The sequence below is a fragment of the Stegodyphus dumicola genome, chromosome 1, assembly GCF_044657685.1.
Source record: "Stegodyphus dumicola isolate Sdum_Otavi_A_Nest chromosome 1, ASM4465768v1".
NCBI classification, from domain to species: Eukaryota; Metazoa; Arthropoda; class Arachnida; order Araneae; family Eresidae; genus Stegodyphus; species Stegodyphus dumicola.
In genome coordinates, this window is record NC_140768.1 from 100,028,266 (window position 1) to 100,052,647 (window position 24,382).

Sequence of the window (24,382 nt, forward strand, 5' to 3'; positions counted from 1 at the left end):
AATGTTTATATAAACGTTTCTCGCAAGGCCTGCCGGGAAAAAGATGTCAAACGTTCTTAGGTCAGACGATTGGAAAAGAACGCTAAAATGATTAGTTTTGTTTTCAACAACCACATTACCATTTCAATTATATACCACAAACAGTGATTAAATTTTGGAATAATTAGTTTTAAATAATAATAAGGGCAGTTGAAGGCGTAATTTATCGGATGCACAATGACAAAATACTACTATTAGATCTGCATTTGGAATAAATATTTTGCACTCTTTCAACTCATTAGACATTACGAACACTGATATTAATTAATCGCAAAGCTTAAACGTTTAAATACTTACTCACTACATATAACAGTGCAAAGTGCATGAGAATAATCTGCATAAAATGAACAAAAAATATTTCAAGTAGTAATTGTAAACATTTTCTTACCTGCGCTATACAACCAACATGCATTCAGCCATGTTTTTTTCTGCAACTAGCTTTCAAACACTTTTCTCCTGATTGGCTAATTTCCAGTCAGTCCCGTGATTCTTCCGCGCGGCTACTGAAACATTATCTGTAATGTTACAAGCAAATCTGCTGTTACCGCTACAGTTTGCTTTCAACCTGTTACCATTACAGGAAATTCTTCTGTAACTTTTTGATTTCTGTAACTTTACAAAACTTTTGCTTGTAAAGAGCGAACTTTTTTTTTTACAGTGTATGTCCCTGAGTTTCTAAACAAAAGTTCCTCAAATTTCCTGTGATTTCTCTAAGAAGCAACTGTAACATATCCAGAAGATATGATGACATAACGACAACACAGCCGGAAATAAATCATAGTAATTTAAGGTAGGCCTACTGGCAGTGCAATAAAGCGAGGAGAACAATTACATTTATCACTTGCTTTCAACTGCAATCTGAATAGCTTCTTTTTCAATGATACATTCGCATTTTGTGTACTCTGAAATTTCGTTCGCAATACTTAAGCCATACAATTTATATTGTTACTTGTGTAGGAGTTCTTAATGGATTCAATGCACGCAGAACCGATGAAAGCTTAATGAAATTTATTTTTGCAAAAATATCTTACAGTTCTGGAACTTTTCACACAAAAGCAGTCGTATAGCTCTTCTCGGTATGACAGAGCAAATCAGTAGTTACCACTTCAAAATACCAAGAACGTTGAACACAAAGCAATACAAAAAGAAACCTCAAATGCGTAGCTCTCACAGTGAACTCTAAAAAATCTGAGCAAAACTCTGTTCTCAACTCTAAAGTAAAACTGAAAACTGCTGCTGTCTCTGGCCTTATGTAGTTTTCCCCGTTACCGAGAAATTTTCCAGTACCTTCCATTTCTTAGAATTATTGGAAAGCATATATGGTTAAAGTTACATATAGGGCTGTATACAGTTACAATTACATTGCAGGGATCAATTGCGTTGCCATTTACAGTCATACAAGGACAGGATCAAAATGCTGTCGAAGTTTGCAAGATCTGGCGAGTTTTGGCGGTTTCTCGCCAAACATGGCAATAAATATAAGTTGCCAAGACCATCGCCAATTTAGCATTGGCAACTTCTCATTTACTTCCGTGTTAAATGGACTTACCCCTATAATCCTGTTTTCCCAGCTATGCTTCACACTCTTGAGACCTTTCATGTTACAGTAAACAAGAGGTACTACAATTTACATATAATTTTAATAAAATTATTTAGATATATAAAAAATTCGTAACAGTGTTTAATTTTTAAGAAGTTTGTGCCTTGCTTTAAAGCCCCGAAATTTGGATATACTTATTTATGGAAGTTCTTTCAAGAGCGTGAGTACCTGCTGGCAGGAAGCCCAATATTTTCCTGAATCTTTAGGCTTTCAGTCATTTACTCCTAACCTGCTGATATGAACGCACATGAGGCTACTTGTTACTTGACCTACCACCCCAGTGGTCTTAAACTCCATGCGGGCCGAATGCCCGACCTAGAAACAGCTAACAGGCAATTTTTGCTAAATAAAATTAAATGTTTTTGTCAACAAAACAAGAAATATTTAAAATAAATTTTTAATTTCTTTAAAATATAGACAAACAATAATAAGAATATCCAAAAAAAAAAAAAAAAAAAAATTCAAATCTGTATTTATTTTCTATCTGAAAACTAAAGTTTGCCACTTGCTCCGAATTTTTCTCGTTACACTTTGTAATTCAAGTACACTAAATGCTAAATATCACATTTTCAGACTGTTATTTGTTTCAAATACTCTTAACTTACTTTAATTTAAATTAAAAATAAAGAAATTATAAAAACTGTCTACATTTCCAGAGGAAAACTTCTTAAGAGAGATAAAGCTTGAGAATAAATAACGATAATCTAGTCTCTTACGCTTATTTTTTAAACTCTTCTTCGAGCATAAACAAAAATACATATATTTATATGCAAATAATTATAAATTTCATTGCTTCTCACTATAACTGGACACGTAATGGCGTTTCTATTTTGATACAGTTTTTAGCCTTGAAGAGAAATTACTAGAAATAATCCTCATCACGCTTTGTAAAGGTCCATTGGTCAATCGGGATGTTATAGTATTAATTTTCAAATATGAAAAGAGAATTGTTCGTTTATAAATGTATTCCGAAGCAAAATGATTATTCTTAGAGCAAATAAAATAGTTTTTCAAAGGTTCTTGTGATTTATATCGAGATATAATTAATATAAACATCGATATATAATTCAGAAAACGTTGCTCTGTTGAAAAATTTTCGGCTGCTCTTGAAAAAAAGACTAAAGAATGTTCAACTATTTTGTTATATTATGTTATTATTTTAATATTACTAGCCCAAAAGATTTATTAGTCTCGAAACAGAATTTTGCGTTTTTTCACTTTTCATTTGAGTCTTAAAATGTAAGAGATTATTCTTTCATATTCAGTTTGATATTTGTTTTAATTAACAGATTAAACTATTTAAAAGCAATGGGTTCGGTTCTTAAAAATAGCCTTTTTAACTTTTTAATCTGATTAATTTAAATAAAAATGAATTTAGTTTATGTTTAGTTACATAGAAGATATATAACGATCCCACGTTCGTCTAAGTGCATATTCATCCTATAAAACGTTTCGCTATTCCATCTTGGCATATTTATTGACAATCTTTACTGATAAACAATATTAAACTTTAAAACAGCCCTATTGGGCGATCGTTAAAATTTGAACCCCTTCCGATTCTTTTTTATTATTTATTTTTTTACTGAGTTGTTTATTTTTGTTTCAGTATTTATTTGCTTTCTTCCTGTTAGATTATTAGCTACCTACGTTTAAATTAATTATTATCTCTTTATTATATATATATATCAAGTACTTTTATTGATGAACAACAAAAAAGTAAAGAACTTGCCCCTTTATTCGAACTAATAAAAAAGAGGAAGTAAGACAAGTTATGGGATTAAAAATGGGGTTTTAGTAAAAAAGAAAGTAAATAAGTTAGGAGGAGAAGAACATTTGATTGTTGTTCCACAAAACCTCAGAGAGAAAATTAAAACAATTTGTCATGAAGGAACTTCAGGTTACTTAGGAGTTCTGAAAACAAAAGACCGGTTACTAAGACATTTTTTCTGGCCAAATTGTTATAAAGACATTAAGGAATTCGTTAAAACATGCGACTCCTGTCAACGTGTAGGAAAAGCAAGTGACAAAAAGAAAGCACCGTTAGTAATGGTAACCTGTGATGTCTGAAGTCTTTAGTAAGGTTAATGTAGATGCTTGCGGGCCTATGCCTACATCTACTGAAGGTAATAAATATCTCATTACAGTTATGTGTTTAGCCTCTAAATATCCTGACGCCGTCCCGGTACCGGATATAACGTGGAAATCTGTTGTATATGCACTCTTGCAGTTATTCAGTCGGATGGGCTTTCCAAGGGAGGTCCAAACTGATCAAGGGAAATATTTTATGAGTCGCTTAACCGTTGAATTTTTTAAGAGGTTTGGTATAAAAATTTCCAAAAGTTCGGTTTACCACCCCCAGAGCAATCCTGTGGAACGGTTCTATAGGTCAATAAAAAGGGTCTTAAAGCTATTATGTATTGAAGCTGCCCCAAATTGGGAAATACAAGTACCTGCCGCTCTCTTTGCTCTGCGGACAGTAATGCATGATAGTACAGGATTTAGTCCAGCTGAATTAGTGTACGGGAACAACCTCAGAACACCTGTCGCATTATTTTATGAGAAATGGTTAGATCCTCAGGAAAAAGAAGATACCGTAATAGAATATGTTTTCGAATTAATCAATAGGCTATAGAAAAGTAGAGAATTAGCTACAGAGAAAATGGAAGAGAGACAAATATATAATCAATATATATATGTGTGTGTGTATTGATTATTATATATATATATATATATATATATATATATATGCCAAGAATCTTGTTAAACAAAATAGCAAATAATCTGAAAATTCATGGTTTTAATGAATTTGTGTTCCTTGGAGATGGTATATGAAAAGTTCAAAAGTTTTCTTATTATATATATATATATATATATATAATTTATTTCCTAAACAGTATTGATTAATTGATTATATTATCTCCTAAGTTTAATTAAAGTAGAATTATTTTAAAAGTGTGCATCCATACTGGTAAGTTATATTTTGAAAGATGTTTTGAAGTAATTTGAAAGCAAAATGTTAATAATGTTTTAACGGGGACTGGAGTTAAATCATCACGAAGAATAATATTTCAATTGTAAAAGAAAAAATTAAAACATGTAATTATTGTCATTGATCGGAAATTAGTTGACTTTTCAAGGGGAACAAACCAACTCCCGTTCAATGAACAATAATTGATAAAAATACGTAAATATGAAAGTGTTTCGTCTTTACTCGAGTTATAAGTTAAAGCCAAACCGGCAATTCTAGTCAGGCCAAATATTTCCGCGAATAGTTGCTACTCAAAGAACTTATTCTCATGAAGCATTTTAGTCAATTCAATTTGGAGTAAAAATCAATTACTGTAGAGAAATCCTGTAAAACTCGAGTAACCGTCCCCGACACTATCATCTTTATGTATTTGAGTACTATATTATTTGTAGAAATTAAACATTGGAAATTGTCATTATGAAATCGAAATCAAAGTAAAGTTGAAATAAACATAGAAGATTATAAAAAAGATAAATAATGCAAACTTTGCAAAAACAAATCAAAGAGAACATAAAAATAATATAAAAATAATATAAAAATAAAATAGAAAATAATATAAATAAGATCAGTGAATGTACATGAAGATATAAAGGCCAGAAAGGTATTAAGTAACTTACATTCTTTCTAGTGGGGGAGTTGGCAGTGTGTTCTCTTCGTGTCTGACTCAGAAGTGTAGGGTGTCCGAAAATTCTTAGCGGCAGTAGGGGCTTTGAATTATATCAGTCGGTAAGACTTGGGTGAAGTAATTTATGGTAGTGGGTGGGACTTGGAATTCTTGAGGGATGTATTTTGTGGAGTTCTTATCTGAGAGAGACCGTCTGTTAAGATTTTTTTGAAAATACTAGTGAATGGAAATTAATTAATTTCTGGCTAATTGTCGTGTCGCAATGATTAAGAATTTAAGAAAGGAAAAAGACATTTTCACTGTCCAAGAGCTAATAGACAGTCTAAAGGCAGGAAATAGGCCCATTTTTTTAGTAACAGTATAGTAACAGTATATGAAGACAATTAGCTTTTTACAATATATACAATTGAGTAATTACACTATATACAAATCTTTCAACTGACAGTCATCCAACTTATACCGCCTTCTCAGGTTTAGGAATAAATTATCATATCCCTATCAGTTAAATGATTTAGAGTGAGTATTTAACGCCTGCTCTTTTAAGGCAATGGTTGATAAATTGAAAGGGAATTAGATTATTTTTGAGAATTTTGATAAGGATCAAAATTTCGCGTTGTAAATCTATTGTATCTGTGCATATAGTTTTAATTCGTTGTATTTGATTAATTATAGTATTGTTAATTACTTTTTTGGATATGTTGGAGTTCCAATTTATTAATTTGTTAGTATTGAAATTGAAGTTTCTTGTTTTGTCAAAAAGTAAAATTTTTTTGTAGTTAATGATTTGAAGATCTAGAAAGCCTATGCTATTTTGTGAATTATTAGTTTTATTAAGTTTAAGACAATTCGGATAAATGTCGGAGTTTTCAATTTTACCAAAATTATTAATTGTAATAAGGTCATCAATATATCTGTAGGTGTGTTTGTAGTAATTTAACTCTTGTGTTGTAGTAATTTAACTCTTGTGTTTAACTCTTGTGGTTGTAGATTTTTTTGGAAGTTAAATTCTTTGACAAATAAAAAGATATTACAGATCGAGGTGCTGGAATGTAAGCCCATTGGCAATCCTCTGACTTGTTTAAAAAGTTGATTTTGAAACTTGATGTAGTTATGAAAAAGTGTGCATTTTAGGTAGGTTTTCCATTTGTCAAGAGTCATGATATTGAGTATATTAGGGAAAAGTTTTGGTAGATCAAGTAGACTGGTATAGATTTCTTCTAGAGGAAGTGAGGGATATAAGTTTTCAAAATCATAGCAGTTAATGTTTTGGATGTTAATGGTATGAATGGTATTAATGACAGGAGTGTTATTATGAATGATCCAGCAATAGTTATGATTAGTGTTACAATCATTGAAAATAAATTTACAGATTTTATTAAGTTGAATTGAAAAATAATAGTCTATATTTTTCTTGTAATTATTAGTTCCATTAGCTATAAATCTAAATTTTAATGGTGTTTTATGGAATTTGGGAATCGCATAAAGATTAGTAAATCTGTTGTAGTTTGCATTGAAAGTAATATTGAGTTTCTTATGAAAAGTTTTAATCCTGTTTATTATAGATGTTTCTGTAAAGTTGGCTGATTGATAAGTAGTTGCGTTGAGAAGTTCTTTATGAATAATCTCAGTGTAGAATTGTTTTCATATAATGCTAAAGTTATTAGTTGCTTTATCTATTTTTGTAATAGTAAAAAGCTGTTTTAATTTACTAATATCTGATGTAAGTTGCGACCAATTCAGTGTACTTTTAAATTTGAGGTGACTGATTTCTGTGGATATGCGTTGAAGAATTTTAGCTTTCCATTTTAAGAAGGTATCTATGGGTAAATTCAGTTGATAGCTTGCTTTAACTATAAATTCGTTGATGTTGTTTTCAAAAGTCTTGTAACAGTAATTTGTAGTAATGTTTCTGACTGGTCTAAATTTTGTACCATAACTCATTAGTGTTTTTAGTTGATGGTTTTGTATGATATTCAGATTGCCAGTAATTATGTGCTGGTGATGAGAATCTACGTAATTGCTGTAAATTGGTGTCTTACAATGTAATTCTGCAGTTTCATCTATTTCATGGTGGTTAGTAAGCAAGTTGCTTAAGGTCCTTTGATATTTAAATGCAATCATTGGTATTGTGTCAACTGCGGGGAAGTAATCTTTACAATCTCTGATGATTCTTGAGAAATGAATATTGTCAAATTGCGGATGCAGAAAATTGACTTTAAAATAAATTTTGCGTTGAGTGAGACTATTAGAGAGTCTGAAAAGACTAAAATCAAGAATCATGTCTTTAATGATTTGTATGTCGTCGTAGCTTTCTTGAATGAATTTTTTTAGTTTGATAAGGAATTTATTAGTACAGGAGTGTAACCAGTTGAGTTTCTTGGGAAAGCAGTCTGAGTCAAAAAAACATTTCATTTGTTTTTTCAATGCAAGTGTATTCAAAGTGGATGAAAATCTGGCATTATTTTTTATTTTGCTTCCTCTTTTTCCTCTCTGCGTTTTGATGCTGTAGAGTTTAAATTGGCTGAAAATAGACTTCTTAGAAGTATCTCTATGACTATGTATATAAGTGTTAAGTCCATATGGATAAAGTGAACGTTGTTTTAGTATATAGAGAGATTCCTGAAAAATTCGTGTTTTGTGATTGGGTATTATATCTAGTATCTGAAGTTGAATAGAGTTGAAGTCATGGTGTTTAAAGTGTTCTAATTCTGCTGTATTAAGTTGTGATGGTGTACTTATTTTAATGCTATTTTTTTGTGCGTTGAATTTTTTGATTTGAGCTCTATGGTTATTGATTCGAAAGTTAAGATTGTTTTTAGTCTGTCCTATATATTTAATATGTCAGGTACCGCATGTAATCATGTAAATACAGTTAAATGTTTTTCATAGAAATTGTTTTTTGGGTTTACCTGTAGCAGGCATGGCGTTAAATTTTCAAGTTTGTCATCTAGTGGAATGACATTTAGTGATTTCAATATGAGTTAAACTAGCAAGATATAAAAGTAAGGAGACTGCTAACCTTCAATACAGTAAAGTTTTTGTATAAGAACTTTAAAACTTAAAAAGGATGGAGATAATATATAAAGTGGGTACATTAGGTAAGAGATAAATAGCGCTAATAGCTGCTATTTAGCATATCAAATGTTGTATGAACTTAAATCCATTTAGTACGAATACAAGTTATTATTACTTGCGCAATTGCTGAATAGTTAGTTAATAATAATTTATTTCCTAAACAGTATTGATTAATTGATTATATTATCTCCTAAGTTTAATTAAAGTAGAATTATTTTAAAAGTGTGCATCCATACTGGTAAGTTATATTTTGAAAGATGTTTTGAAGTAATTTGAAAGCAAAATGTTAATAATGTTTTAACGGGGAATATATATATATATATATATATATAATTGAAAAAGAAAATGTAAAGCGAACTGATAATTAGACGAAAGACCTATCTGGTCTCAAAATCTGGTCTCTATATATAATCTGGTCCTATCTGGTCTCTCTCTCTCTCTATATATATATATATATTCAATATATTAAATTTATTTTAGCGTATTGGAAGAACAGCTTGAGAAAGCAAGAATTGAGCAGGACGAACAAATGAAAAGGAAAGCTTCTGCAGAAGCTGAACTAGAAAGAATCAAAAAGCAATCTGCTGACATCAAATCTGGTTTATGGTATCAGCTGCAATTAATGGAAAAATACTTGCGCGAGGTAGAAACAGATTCCTTCAAATTTAATTTGAGATCAAAATATGATTTTTGTTCTAGATTGAAATCTACTTGCATTAGATATTTTTTGAATATTTTTGAAATGTTAATGATATCAGGAACCAGGGATGAAGGGGTTATCAGGATTTCAGTAAACTTCGCAAAGGGCCTGTGCCTGTGGCGCTGCTTTGTCACCAGATATTGATGATATTAAAAACATGAAGCGTTAAACATAATTGTAGAATGCATGCAGAAAAAAATTATAAACTCATAGAAAGCAAAATATTTAATGGCACACTAAAAAATCGAAAGCTAAAATAATGGTAATCATAATTAAACACAAAGTTTTAACCCCCTGGTCGTTAGCTAATCGCAATTTCAGAATTGTTGAATTTAATTCTTTAATCTAATGTATATAAGTGAGAAATTGTCATGTCCCACCACCAGAACGATGTCATAAAGATGTTGGTAGCTTTATACTATAAGGTATTTCTCCTACCTTCTTGGCACGCCTTCCTGTTGTAGGGGTCAGCACACTGAGCCGGTATTTCAGAGGTCCGTGGTTCGATTTCCGGCGAAGGCGGTTGTTAATGTTTCATCTCTCCTGCCTCAAAAATATACCTAATGTCTTTACAGTGGCGCCCAAGCTAAAAGGGTGTTGGATAAGGATTCTCCACACCTAGGATTTGTCGATTGGGTCCCCTAAAAACCGCATTCGAACTTTAAAAGAGGAAGTATATAAGGTATTTCTCCCGGCTTCCTAGCGTGCCTTCGTGGTGTAGTGGTTCTGCACGCTGGGCCGATATTCCAGAGGTTCGTGGTTCGATTTCCGGCGAAGGCTGTTGATAATTTTTCATCTCTCCGGCCTCAAATTAACCTAATGTCTCTACAATACAATTCGGCTACTGTTCGCCCTTCATACCGAAACCCGGCCAGCGACGAATGTGGCTGGTCTGACCGAAGCGGCCAATTAGCAAAAAGATGGCGGAACCTTTTGCACGTTGATCATTGTTCGCCAAGACGCGACGGTGTCCGGCACCATTATAAAATTCGTTTTATATCATGAAGAATGTAATGTTCATTCTGGACACCATGTGAAGATCTCTATCTAAATGGAAATTCGCCAATTAGGACATATCTCCTCGCATCTTTTGCAAACTTAGTCAGCTTTGCAGTAGTGAAGCTTAGCTTCACTAGTTTATCTATGTCACTGAATATGTACTGCCCCGTTTTTAGGCAGATTAACAAACTAATTGTGGGTAAAATAATCTCATGACAAGGGACTTGACATGAAGTGGAAAACAAATAACTTTATCGATTTGTTAAAGAAAAAACTTCTGTAATTAATTTTTAACATGCAACACACTAATAGCTCATATTTAAAATAATTAAATTTATTTATTTAAAAAATAAATTAGGTTACATAACAAAGAGGTTAAATAACATAAAACTTGAAAAAGACAGGCATTTTTGCCGACGATCACATTCAATAAAATCACATTCACAAAAATTTCAGTTGATTTCTTTATATTTTAAACTGTAGAAATATATTTATAGTCACTTTTATGTAGTGCATTGCTCAAATTAAACTTTAAATATTAGCTTATCTTGAATTTTCTTTCTTTTTCTTCTGGGACAGCATACGTGAGCAAAATTTTAAAATTGACCAAGTATTAATAGAGCAAATATATTCCAACTTCTGAGAATTCAGAAAAAAATGATCGACGCAAATAAAGTGATAAAGGATACAAAAATAAACAATAAAGTTGCATAACAAATTACAGATAGAGTTACATAAAGTTGCAAAAATAAAGCTATTTCGATACGTCGAGGCACCTTTATTTTTGTAATGAAGATTCCATTGATTTCATCAAAAAACTGTTTGGTTCCTTAAGGGATTTTTGCTCGAAAAGGCCCATTTAACTTGGGAAAAGTTATCACCTTGTTTAAAATATAGATAAAAGCAGTTTTTGTAACAAAAATTTGTTCTGTAAATATTTGTAGTATAAATAGTTTTGTATTATATTAAAGTATAAATTTATTTAATAGATGAACGTTATTGTAATTTTACTTTTAACAATGAATTTACTAAGATTCCATTAAATTATTTACTTTATCATGCATGTATTTTTTATCATTCTCTAATTTATAAATTAAATGTTAAGATAGATAATTTTTCATATATGACATGCAATATTTTTGTTATAAATTTTCCATGGAAAAATTAATTTCAGAGAAACCTTGCAGCTTTTCTCAAATTCTATTTCTTTTAATGAAAGCCATTCAGAGTTAAAAACATATTTATTCCTTAGGAAAATGAAGAAGTCTACGTATCTCCAGATATCACACTAAAAGACATTGTATCTAAAATAGAGCAATTTTTAACTCGAATATTTGAGGAACTGAAAAATAAGGATTTAGATAATTTAAAGGCAAAACTAAAAGGAGAGCAGGTATGTGGAAATTATTTTCATATGCATAAAAATTAATTTAAAAATCTGTCACAAAATATGTTTAAAATATTACAGACATTTTCCTGTTTAATTTTGTATTATTTTAATCTTAGAACTGCAGTCCCTTCTGAGAATCTTATGCATTCATACATAAGGAACAACATCAGATCGCATATGACTTTTAGTTAGTACAGTACCAGATTACTACATCATATTACTGTACAGATTCAAAACGCAGATTTTGTTTCCATCAAACAATATTAAAAATAGATTATTCATAAAAAAGCAAGTGTTTTGTAGTTAAAAACTTTAATTTCTTAGAATAACAATGGCTTTGAAACAATGATAACTTTTTAAGTATGCATTACAAAGGCATAAGAACAACCGTATTACAAGTAGTTTTCGAACTATGACAGTCCGACTTACGACCATTCGCTTTTACGACAACAAAAAACTAAGATTTATAATCCTCTAATTTAATTTTACTTCTAGTATATACGTACAATGTATTTTTTAGCCTTAGAGGTGCTATCAGTCTCAATCCACGATTTTTTTAATCCGTATTACTTTTCAAATAAAAGGACGTTGCTACCAAATGTTCTCGCCGTGTACTATTTTAAAAAATAGTGAATATAAAAAAAAAGTTTGACAACAGTTAATACTCTATCGGGAATTCTAAAGATGTGCTGCTTTAAAACGTTTTGTGATTCTGCTGTTAAATTTTATGTCGCATCTGCGAAGAAAGTGATGTTTAATAAATAAGCTTAAAAAGACAAAAAGTTAATAATGCTAAGACAAAAACAAATTGTATAATCCAGCTTAGTAAGAAAGCTGAACATTGATACGATGAACTAAGAAAAGAGTGAAAAAAATTAATGGTAACACTTTAAAAAGTGTATCGGTAATTCTAAGTACAAGAGCAAATTGATATATTGTGATCTCAGCGAGAGCATAAAAAATTTTAACAGATCCACAGATGCGATGTTAAAATCTGAATCCTTTTAGATTCTATAATTATATAATGAAAAATACGTAGTAATGTTGATGGCGTAAAACGTATATCCATACTGAAGAGGAAATTTGGAAGCCGAGTAAGATTAGGTATTCAACTTTACTTCAGTTGATTTTCAGCCACAATTTACTCGGGACTCTAATCAAGAAAATTTACATTTTTGAAAAAAGTGCGATAGGAAGAAAGCAGCACGGTAACTTCCTAACGGCAAAAGAGAAAGAAGCAAAAGTGCGCAATTATCCAATACGTCAGCCTGTTAAGAGAAGGTTTCGGTTTAAGTTGCTTATTGCGAGAAAGTTTCAATTCTCGAAATTTTGATTCCAGGTTTCGAATCAGCTACGTCATGAGCGTTATACAAGCTATGTGACATAGCCTGATCTAGAAATGACGCAGTCCAGAAAAGTTATTACTATTTTTAGAATAGAGAGGGAAATTTAGATTTAAATTATAATTTTGAGATTTACATATGTCTTATTGAGATTAGTGAGCGAAATAAAAAATACTACAATACGTCTTAGTATATCAGCGGGAACTATGTTCTGGCCTTAAAGGCAGCCATGAACTGACTGAAAGCACGCGCGTAGCAGGCAGTAAGTTCTTCTCTTAGCTAGAAGCCACTCCTTAAATACCTACACAGTTTACAAACTCATTAAACATGAAAATTGTACTCGCGCTTCTGGCCGGAAATGGAAAGAGAGGATAGCAAAGTTTTAAAATAAAATAAACGTTAGTAAAACATAAAAATCCTTATAGCTTTACCCAATCGAATAACCAACGAACCTCTCATTCCCTTATTTTCGTATGATTTTCCATAAATGAAAATACTAGGTTTTCCTATTTATGGAAAACTCACTGAAACAAAAGCATATGTATGTATTTTTTTATATTTCAAGTAAAGTTGTTGCCTATTCTTTTACATAAAATAAATAAAGTGGTCCCTACAGCCTCTAACACTACATAGAGGTTATTGAATGTTATCTACGAAATCTCTCATAACATATTTAAATGGTAGAGTTGTTTAAAATGATAAAGCAAGCCTCTGTCAAGCTGTAAAATAACAGTTTTTTATCACTTTTAAAGTCTGTAGGAACATTACTACTTTTAGTGTATCGTTCAACTCATTAGTTTAACACTAAAACAAATTATTGTGGTATTTTCAATAAACATTAACTCATAAATATGCTTTTGTTTCAGTAAACATTTGTCTCTTTTTTTTATCCGAAATATGTCTATTAGTAATTTAGCAGATTTTTCGTAGCATAAACACTGATTCTAAATAGATGCATCGCATATGGCTTTCCAGAGCATATACTTCTCATTTGGTTATAAATGTCGTTAATTCTGCATTTATATCATTAAACTGAGTTGAATTTTAAAAATGTTATCTAAATAATTTAACATAAAGATTTATTAACAACCTTTAAATTCATGTAGATTATGTTATGGTATCTATGAATTTTGCACAAACTTTCAATGCAAGCTGTTTATGCTTTGGAATTATTATTAGAGTTAAAAGTCCTCTGCAGTTTCTTTTTTATACACTAAATTTTAATTTTTCTTAACTAGTTCATGCAGAAGATCCAAGCTATGAAGCTACCGTCTCCAGGCGTTGGTGTTAAAATAAAACCAGCAGGTAACGCTTTCTTTATTGATTCAAGATGCTCTTCAGAAGTGCAGTACTTAAAAACAGATGTTATTTCAATCTTTTCATTAAACTCGGAAAATTGTGCATTATAGTAATCTGTTAACTAGTGAGTCTGGTAAAAATTAATTAAAAAGGATGAAAGTGGAAACAGTTGAGATGTAAATCCACTGGGCTCATAAATATATTTGTTTAGCTATATACATAAGCTTATATTTGTTTCGTTCACAATGGGAAACTCTCTTTTTACGGAAGAATTAATAGCATTTTCCCCTTAATAATCGGAAAAAAAATATTTCAATTATTGTATCAAGTAATAAAGGCATTTGAGTGTATTTTTTAATACTTCAAAGGTGAAATATTTTTCCTCAGTTATAAGAAGTAATAAAAAGACAAGTGCATCTTTTTCCATCCTTCAGGTCTGTTGGATTTATATTTATCGAGCAAGTGATGTTTAAGCCAAAATCTCTAAACATTTTCGTAAACTATCACAAAACCAGTTTAATTTTTCTTTGATTTTAGGAAAAAAATTAAATTTCGCATGAGGTAATTTTGGACTTTTATTGACTGTAGTAAATCCCTCAATACAGGATGCTTCTGAGCCATGTCCCACCTTTGCCAGCATTCTTTCTGATCGTGAATGCACAGGGTCAAAACTCCCGAGATCAGTTGGATTACTTGATACATGATAAACGTTCTTTCTTTCATGTAAAGATCTTACTATGCAGACAATCTTTTAAACTCCCAAACAGGCAAAAGTCAAAAAGGTTCAGGTCCAGGCTGTGAAGAGTATATTGCAGATCTTCCATCCCAGTTTATCAGTTTTCTGAGTTGCCAAGTGTGTTCCGTGGCATTAACGTGGTGCAGTTTAATGTCAGTATTTCATAACTCTGGTCTCTTTTTCGTTAATTCACGATTAAAGTTAATCTAAGGATTCACGGTATCTCTTTTTGTTGATGGCGGTCCCCCTCGACAATGGCTTTTATATTTTGTTATGTGGATTGATGCCCTCGGGATTCGAACTCCAGGCTTTCTGCTGCTGGCCGCACGTGCTTCCAAATATACCGCCAAAGCATGCGGTGAAGAAAGGGAAAACATCTTACATATTTCTCCACTCAAAGGTCGGCTAAGAGAAAGCAAACTCGGTCGCCAAATCCAAGAGGTGACGAATTATCATCCACCACGTTTTAGTTCGGGTGTCACTGTACAGAGTATTATTAATATGACTATTATAATTATTATTATTATTTGAAACAGGAAACGTGAGAAAATCAGCTATGCCCTCACCGGGATTCGAGTTCCAAACCTTTCTCTATGTTAGTTAGACGTGCTTCCTAATACATCACGAAAGCGCGCGGTGAGGAAGGGAAAAAGTTGCAGTTTTATATTATTTAAAAATTTCTAATCATCAATAACATAAATATATAATGATGATTAATATATTAATATAATTTGCAGTTATTTCTATCAACTGATTTCACACCAAGTTCCATTTGTAAGTTCAGCATGGTGGATACGAATTTTACAAAATATATGAATACAATTTGTTTAGTGTAAAGGTTAATGTTTAGATGAACAATATCCTGCACTGAAAGCAACTGGGGCTTTTGTATTTATAAAATTTTCTATAATTTCTGATGAAAAAAATATTTAGTGACATTGCTCTGCAGTGTATCCATTACGGTGAAGAAAACTAGCATTTTCTCAATTTTATATACTACGTGGTAGCAAAGAAATGTCTTACAATTGTAAAAATATACTTTCATTGCTCATAACGAACAGTAACTGAATTTTTTATTAACGCTGATTTTAGTAATTTATATTGAATGTTAAATATTACAGTACTGTGAATAATTGTTTTTGACGTTGGATTTCAAAATAATTATCTTTTATCTGCAGAAGAAGAGGAATCAAGTGATGATGAAGATCTTGAAAAAAAGAGAGTCTTACTTAAAAAAGAGGCGCAAATATATGCCGAAATGAAAAAGAAACAGCAGGGTAGAGGTAGAATGATGATGCTTTGATGTACATATTTGTATTAGAAAGCTTTGTAAAAATCATTCCAATAAAAATTGAACCAAAGAAAAACTGCGTTTATAATTTTTGGGTATCCCCCCTTTTTTTTTAGCTATAATATAATGATTTTTAAGAATATTTTAAGTGTAGTTTTATTTTCTTTATTACTATATTTACTTAAATATTTCTCCCCTTCCCCTTCACGTAATTTTCTCCCTAGTTTTTCGATATTTATGGCAACAGTGTATGCACGAATAGAAAAGTATTTTGTGTAACTAAAAAGAATATTATTAAAATTTTTAAGTCCCTTGATATACTGTGTCTTTTTGTGCACTTTTTAATGTGCTATCAGTGGCGTAACTAGAACTTTAGGACCCCTATGCAAAAAACTTCTTGCCCCCCAATTAATTTACCCCCCCCTAAAATCGAGGTTTCCAGGAGCCACCGTTTTGATAGTGATTTTTATCAGATCAGTGTTAGTAGTTAAAAATCTTATATGAACACGACTTTCTTGTATCGCCTATTAAATTATACACCTTTTTTGCTTTATGAAAATGTTCTGCAGAATAAAATTCTACGCAGTTTTTAAATTTAACGTCTGGTGTTCCCTTCAGCCATTTTCCCGGTACATTTAAAAGCCAGACGAAGGCTGGCAGCGAAGCTGCTAGTCTAATATAAAAATGTATTATATGTATAAAAAATTACAATGAAATATGCAATCTCTTAAAAACAGTGACATAAGAATTACAATGAAAAATTGTTGCCAAACCCATATTTCTAAAAGAATGAAATTATGAAACTATTCAAAATGATGAGATTTCATCAAAAATCTATCAGCAACAATAAGAAAGGAAAATTGTTGCCAAAATCAAATTTTTAAAGATGTAAGATGTCAGAAGTGTCTTCGGAAGCTTCATTTAAAATTTTTTTTTAAAAATACAAAATATTATCATTTTTCCAAAATTCTGTTTGTAAAAGCAGCGCAAGGATGAAAGTTTAACGTGTTCAAAAATCAAAGAAAAATAAACTGTACATTTTTAAAAATAAACTTTTTTAGAAAAAATCCCGTTGAAAAGGTGTTAAGCTCACTTTGTTAAATAAATTCGTATTTAATCGATTTATTGAAACACGAAATTTATTTTAAGTTCGTAAAAAATGGAGTGTGTAGAGCAAGGATGTCAAACTCGCGGCCCGCGGGCCGCATGCGGCCCACAGCAAATATTTTTTCGGCCCGGTCAATATATCGGCAAATAATAATATCTATAATAATAAAAGCAAGTGTAATGTGTCTGTCTGTCTGACCGAGCTCTCCAGCCAAATCTATCGCACGCAGGGACCTGGAATTTTTTATACGGAAGCACAAAGGGGCTGGCCACCAGACCTCGAAGCCCGATTTTCGATTTTTGAATTAGAAAAATTTAAAAAAAATTATTTATAATTAATTAATCACGGTGTTTTTGACTCACTGATATTATTATTTGTTTTCAAATAACGTTCGATTGTAACAATTGATTTCTTTATTCTAGCGTTAGTTTGCTGTTTTGACGATACATTAAATCGATTAATTACAATTCATTTCTTTTTTGTAGCTTTAGTTTGCTGTTTTCATGACACATTAATTTCTTTTTTTTTTTCAGAATTGCACTTTATAAACTTTTTGTTTCTTAACATACACAAACACTCTCCTCTTCTAATTCATTGTCATCTAAATTTAACTTACACTTAAATTAAAAATTTAATTGGTTCTTAACTCCAAATTTCCTGTAAGCAAGATGTTTTATTTCATCCATGTTTTCGTTACTTTTTATTTTTTCTGTACTGTACTCTCTATCTTTCCCTTTCAACTCTTTCCTATCTTTGATTTTGAATTTTTTATGTTTACTTTTCTTTATACTTCAGACCAATGATTATAACCACATGACTACGGTTTCCTAGCATGTGCTAATATGAGGTCTGTTCTCATTTAAACTAATTTTTTAACAGATGGCTCATGGTTAGGATATATTGTTCCTTTTTATCGACGGGGAATGTTGTGTGTGGGGGGGGGAAGAGAGAGAGACAGTCTACATGTCCTACACTACTATTCCTGCGCTATTCACTTATCTGCATTTTCTAAATGCACGGGCAACGCCGGGCGGGTACAGCTAGTATAATAATAAAATAACATATCGACGAAGAAAAAAATGAAATGTTTACTGCTAAGTAATTAACGATAATTTATTCAGTGTTGTTAGATTACTCACAGCGAGCTGACACACACACTACTTAAATTACAAATGCGTGTGAGTAGCTTGCGTTCAGCTACCTTCGGCTTTTGGGGGACACGTGCACTCAGAACTTGTACGCATCCCCCGATAGCCGAATGTGGCCGAACTCATGGTCTCAGTTTTCCAATCGTAGTTTTGTACGATATATTGGTGCATGCATGTGCATGCACTTTGCTTTATTATTAATTATTACTTAATTCATATTGCTACGGATTTCATAGTTATTTATTTATTTAGTTTTTTTTATTTAGAATTGTAATTAGATTTGCTTCATGTTGCCTTAGCAACGCAGACGATTTTTGAAAAAACAGCTGCGTTGGAAGGTTAAAAATAGAACAGCGCGTGCATTTAATACCTAATAAATAAATATCTCGTAATTGCTGTTGCCATCCACAAAAATCCAGATATTTATAGATGTTTCCAGTATATTCGAGAAATTAATTATAAAGCTTATAAAAGCCGAGAACAAACAACTCATCTCAGTAGTAGCTGTAGTTCTAGCGAACTGTTTGTTTACATAATGCTGTGATTGATTTGTAGCGATTTCGCTGTGAGATAGAATTAGTTTCTCTGTTTTGAATTGATTTTTGCTAAACGTTTGACATTTTGTGATATTGTTAGAATATTTTTGAAGAAATATTTCAGCATTTTGATTTATCTCTTGTGGAAAGAATAAATTTTTGTTAACTTTTTAACGTTAACCGTGTTTATTCCAGCCCTTTGTATTCTGTATGTCTATATCAAAACCAAGTGGTAGTAAAATTAAACGAAAAATCGCTGACGAACATAGAATATTCCAAGTAAAATGGGAATTAGAATATTTTTGCTGTGAAATAAAAGATAAAATAATCTGCTTGATATGTAATAATACTATTAATGTACCAAAGTTATATAATATTAAACGTCATTACGAACAACACAAATTGAAATATAACAATTACGAAGGATTAATGAGAGAAGAAAAGTTGAAGGAGCTTAAGTTAGGAGTGAAAAAGCAACAGTCCATGTTTAGTAAAGTATTGCAAGAAAGTGAAGCGGCGGTACATGCAAGCTACCAAGCTACATCTTGTCCGAGTTGATAGCTAAACATTCGAAGCCTTTTACTGACGGTGATTTCATCAAGGAATGCCTAATGAAAGCTGGAGAAATTGTTTGTCCTGGAAATGTGAAGGCTTTTCAATCAATTTCATTGTCTCGAAATACAGTTGCGGAAAGAGTTACTGATTTAGCCGCGAATTTAAGTGATCAGATCAAAGCAAAATCATCTAGTTTCGAAAGTTTCTCCATTGCCTGTGACGAGAGCACGGACATTAGTGGCAAAGCTCAATTAGCATTGTTTCTTCGTTCTTGTGACAAGAATTTTAACATTTTTGAGGAATTACTGGAACTAATACCGATGCCTGGTACTACCACAGGAGAAGATATATTTACTTGTGTTTTTGGACTTCTGCAGAAATACAATCTACCTTTGGCAAAATTAAATTCTGTAGCTACAGATGTCGCTCCATCAATGACCGGGAAAAACAAGGGCTTCGTAGCATTACTAAGAAAAAAACTTAGTGAAATTCACGGTTTAAACATTCATCATATGCACTGTATTATACATCAAGAAGTTCTATGCACGAAAGTAATAAATATGGAGAATGTTTTGTCATATATAAAAAAAGTTATAAATTTTATAAGATCTCGAGGCGTCAATTCACTGCTTTCTTAAGTGAGTTAGATAGTGAATATTCGGGTTTGTCCTACTATACCGAGGTACGTTGGTTATCTTGCTCCAGGATTCTCAAACAATTCTGGGATTTGAAAGAAGAAATATGTCAGTTTTTAAAAACGAAAAATCAAGACGTAAGTTTGTTTTACGATCTAATATGGATACAAGATTTATCTTTCTTGGTTGATATAACCAAACACTTAACCGATTTAAATTTATCGTTACAAGGAAAAGATCATATCATTACGAATATGTTTGACATAATTAAAGCATTCAAATGTCAACTAGTTCTTTGGGAAAAACAACTTAAAAATGAAGATTTGACGCACTTCCCGACGTGCAGCATGAACAAATCAAGTTTAGATGATGCTTGTTCGTATCAAAAATACGCAGAAAAAATTGCAAATTTAACAACTGAATTTGAAATGAAGTTTAATGATTTTAGTTCCCTCGAAGACATTTTTTTTTTTTTTTTTTTTTCCTTCGATTTTCTCAATAAATATTGACTCAGTACCCAGCCATATGCAAATGGAGGTGATCGAGATTCAATGCAACTCAAATTTGAAAGCAAAATTCATTGAAGTGGGCGTGCCTGAATTTTACAAATATTTACCAGCCAAGTTTGAAAATACTCGAAAATTCGCATATGAAATTATTTCCATGTTTGGTAGCACTTATCGGTGCGAGCAGTTATTTTCAGTCATGAAAGGTAATAAGTATCCTATTAGAAACCGTATTAATGATACTCACCTTGGATCAGCGTTGAAAGTTATCACTGCAAACAAAATTTCTCCCGAAATAGGAAAGATAATAGCAGAGAAGAGATGTCAAGTATCAGGACGTAAACATTAAATTTTTCTTGTTCTTTTCTATATAAATATATATATATGTTTATTATTGTATTATTCGAAATAAATCTACGTTTCTATGAATATTGATTTTTCTTTGCGGCCCGCCTAAAGTTAAACCTTGTTTGTTTGGCCCAAGTGTACCTATGAGTTTGACATCCCTGAGAGTAAAATCTCGCTTTCCTATAGCCCATTATGTCTCAAAATGACGCGATTTCGTCATAAAACATAAAATAAAAAAAATTTCTAATTCGAATTTCGAAAAAATCGCTTCGAGGTGCACTGGCTCTTGTCTAGCTGCACCTATGTAGCAAATTTCGTAGCCGTGGGTCTATTAGCTTACGCGCAGGGAGAACGAAAGACACACAGACAGATTCTTTCTTTTATTATATGTAGAGATTTCATATTTTTTAAAACGTTAACGAATTTTTTAATAATAAACTCGAGAATTTCAAAGCGAGCAATAGCAACGCTGTATAGAAAAAACATTTTTATCTCCAGCGCGTGAGACCTGTGTATCAGAAATTCTAAAGATATGCTCAATTTAAAATTATTTTGCGATATTGCTGTTGAATTGAATTTTATAGCTTAAGTGCGAAGAACGTGATATTTAATAAATAAAGGTGTAAGGATCCTAAGTTTTACTAACGTTTATTTTATTTTAAATCTTTACTATCACTTCTTATTTTCTACTTCCGGCCAGAATTAAAAGCTTTTAACTTATTTATGCAAATTTGTCTTGCTAACGCCAAGTACTTAAGTTGCGGCTTTTTACCAAGCAAAAGAGAGGAAGGAGTTATTAGAAGCAGGCCGCTTGCCATAGTAGTTTTACTCGGTTGCTGGTTGCCTTCAAGGCCAGAGGTTTAATCCTCGTGATAATTTTAAACGTATCGTAGTTTTAGCAGCTCTCTGTACTACATACGGCTTTTTGTTAATTAACGGCCAATCTTGGAGTTAGGCACTTGTTTATTAATCCAAAGTTAGTTTAGTTAGAGTTTTAGTTAATATTTTTTATATTCTTACGTTGAGACCACAAGTGGTTGGTATCTGTATTCCGAAGTCCGGAAATCTCTGTAAAGATAGAAAAATAAAGGGTTTCGTATACCCTTCCTGTGTGTATTGTCTACTTCACAAATTATTGCACATAGCTTGAGTAAGCTCCCTGTTCCGAGTCAGGACAGTGCATGTTTCCAAAGCAAGTAAAGAGGAACACAAGCCCTGATAAAGGTAACACACAATATGTTAAGAAACGCCCCTTTGGACGTAATTTAAAACTTGAAATCCTTCGGATTTTTATTTATTTATTTATTTATTTTTTATTTTTTATTTGGGGGGAGGGGGCGTATATTGACATGTTCAAGCTTTAACTCGCCTCATTCTTAGCTAAACTTTCATTGCTTTACGTTTCATTACTTCTTTTTTCTTGTAATTCCTTGTTAGAGGTGATGGACTTGGTGCTTTTATGTTAAAGTGATGTCCAGTATTACGTATTTCCGGAGTCATTCTGACTAGAGGGCGCTGCGTTCGTCCTAATAGTCAGTGGCAGGCAGGATACTAAAGGTGTAAGACGTGGAAGGCAGAGATGCCTAATAATATATCTCTAATTTATTGAAATTTTCGTATATTTTCTTGTAAATAAATGTTGTTATTGTTAACAAAACCTCTTATTATCTCTTGGATGCACCTTTAGTCTCACAGAACCATTAGATGCAAAATTGGTGCATCGGCCGGGAATGTGGAATACCGGAAGCAATTAGTCATCATTACTGGATTATATTTCTGAGAAGTTTGGATACTTTACGCACGCTTTTGGATACGTAACATTGCATACTGGACTGTGGAGGTAAGATCTTTTGAACTCACAAATTCGGAGTTAATATGGATAAGCTTTCGAAAATAATTGAAAAAAGAAGTAACGTTCGCGCTAGAGTTACTAAACTAGTTAAAAGAGTGCAGAAGCTCGATGAAGCTGTCGAAGACGTAAGTTCATTATCAGAACTACTGGAACTATTAGAAACGAAAGAGCAGATCTTGAAAAGCCATGATTTAGAGGTGGAAGCACTCATAGACGATCCGGAAAAATTTAAAAGCGAATTAAAAGCTTCGGAAGAATACGATGACAAAATATTGTTGGCTAAGATTAAACTAAAAAGCAAAATTAAAGAATTAGCAGCAGAAAATGTTCAGCGGACTTCTTCAGTTTTTAACACATCTAGTGTTTCGGAAAACACTGTTACGGCTTTAAAATTACCAAAGTTAGAAATTTCGCGATTCTCTGGTGATTCTGGCAAATTTATGGAATTCTTAAACACTTTTGATAGCGCAATCGGTTCAAACAATTCACTTACGAAAATTGAAAAATTCCAATATTTAAAATCTCTTCTTTCTGGTCCTGCATATAACGTTGTTGCGGGTTTTGAATTAAATGAGAAAAACTATGACTCATGTCTTGAGCTTTTAAAACAAAGATATGGTAGAACTGATTCTATTATAAATTCTTATATGACTAAATTATTAAGCTTAGAACCCGTGAGAAGTTCATCTAATGTTAAGGGTTTGCGTAAATTATACGATGAAATAGAAGTTAATATAAGAAATTTGCGTTCATTAAATGTAACGGAGGGTTCATATGGGCATTTATTGAATCCAATATTATTGAAGTTGCTACCACAAGATTTGGTGTTAGATTTTCACCGAAAACGAAACAGGGAAGTGAATTGTGAGGTTTCGGAAATTATTACGTTTTTGAGGAATGAAGTCGAATCTAGGGAAATTGTCGAAACTGTGATGAGCCCCCTAAAAGGTTACGAAACAAAACGATCCTTTTCCCAAAATTATCAAAGTGGTCAAACTTATCAGAAAAACTATTCAAAGCCTAAAAATTTATCAACCGCTTCAGCGTTAAATACACAAATAAAAAATGCTTGTTTATTCTGTGACGGTCATCACGATTCCGTAAGTTGTAAAAAATTGGATGTAGAACAAAAAATAAATAAGCTTAGGACTGAAGCTAGATGCTGGTGTTGTTTCCAGAAATATCACAGGTCTCGCGTATGCAGGGAAAAAATATGGTGTAAAAATTGTTTAAGCAATTTTCATCATGAGTCAGTGTGTAGAAAAAATAAACCCGTTAATGTTACTTTGAAAGGTTGTGAGAAGCAAGTGGAAAGCGAAACTGTTTTGAATGACTCACAATCTAAATCTAATAAAAGCGCCGAGAATATTTCTGTGTCTCATAGTAATATATGTACCAAAAATAAGCCCTTTTTACAAACATGTACAGTTTTAGCTTGTTCGGATAAAAATTCAGTCTTAACTAATGTTATTTTAGACAATGGTAGTCATCGAAGTTTTATTTCATCTCGATTAGTTAAAGAATTAAAATTAAAGCCAATACGCTACGAAAGAATAGCTATTTTTGCTT

The 24,382-nt window shown here is 31.9% G+C and overlaps 1 protein-coding gene across 1 annotated transcript in view; it reads left to right on the forward strand.

The window, feature by feature from the left end:
- LOC118179464 (outer dynein arm-docking complex subunit 3-like) overlaps positions 1-16,230 on the forward strand; it is a 114,542-nt gene extending 98,312 nt beyond the window's left edge. Inside the window, exons 10-13 of the mRNA XM_085818173.1 lie at positions 8,848-9,010; positions 11,319-11,459; positions 14,038-14,104; positions 16,013-16,230. Of these exons, the coding sequence (XP_085674299.1) occupies positions 8,848-9,010; positions 11,319-11,459; positions 14,038-14,104; positions 16,013-16,137 (496 nt within the window). The 3' untranslated portion in view covers positions 16,138-16,230. The remainder of the gene's footprint in view (positions 1-8,847; positions 9,011-11,318; positions 11,460-14,037; positions 14,105-16,012) is intronic.
- Positions 16,231-24,382: the final 8,152 nt, after the last annotated feature.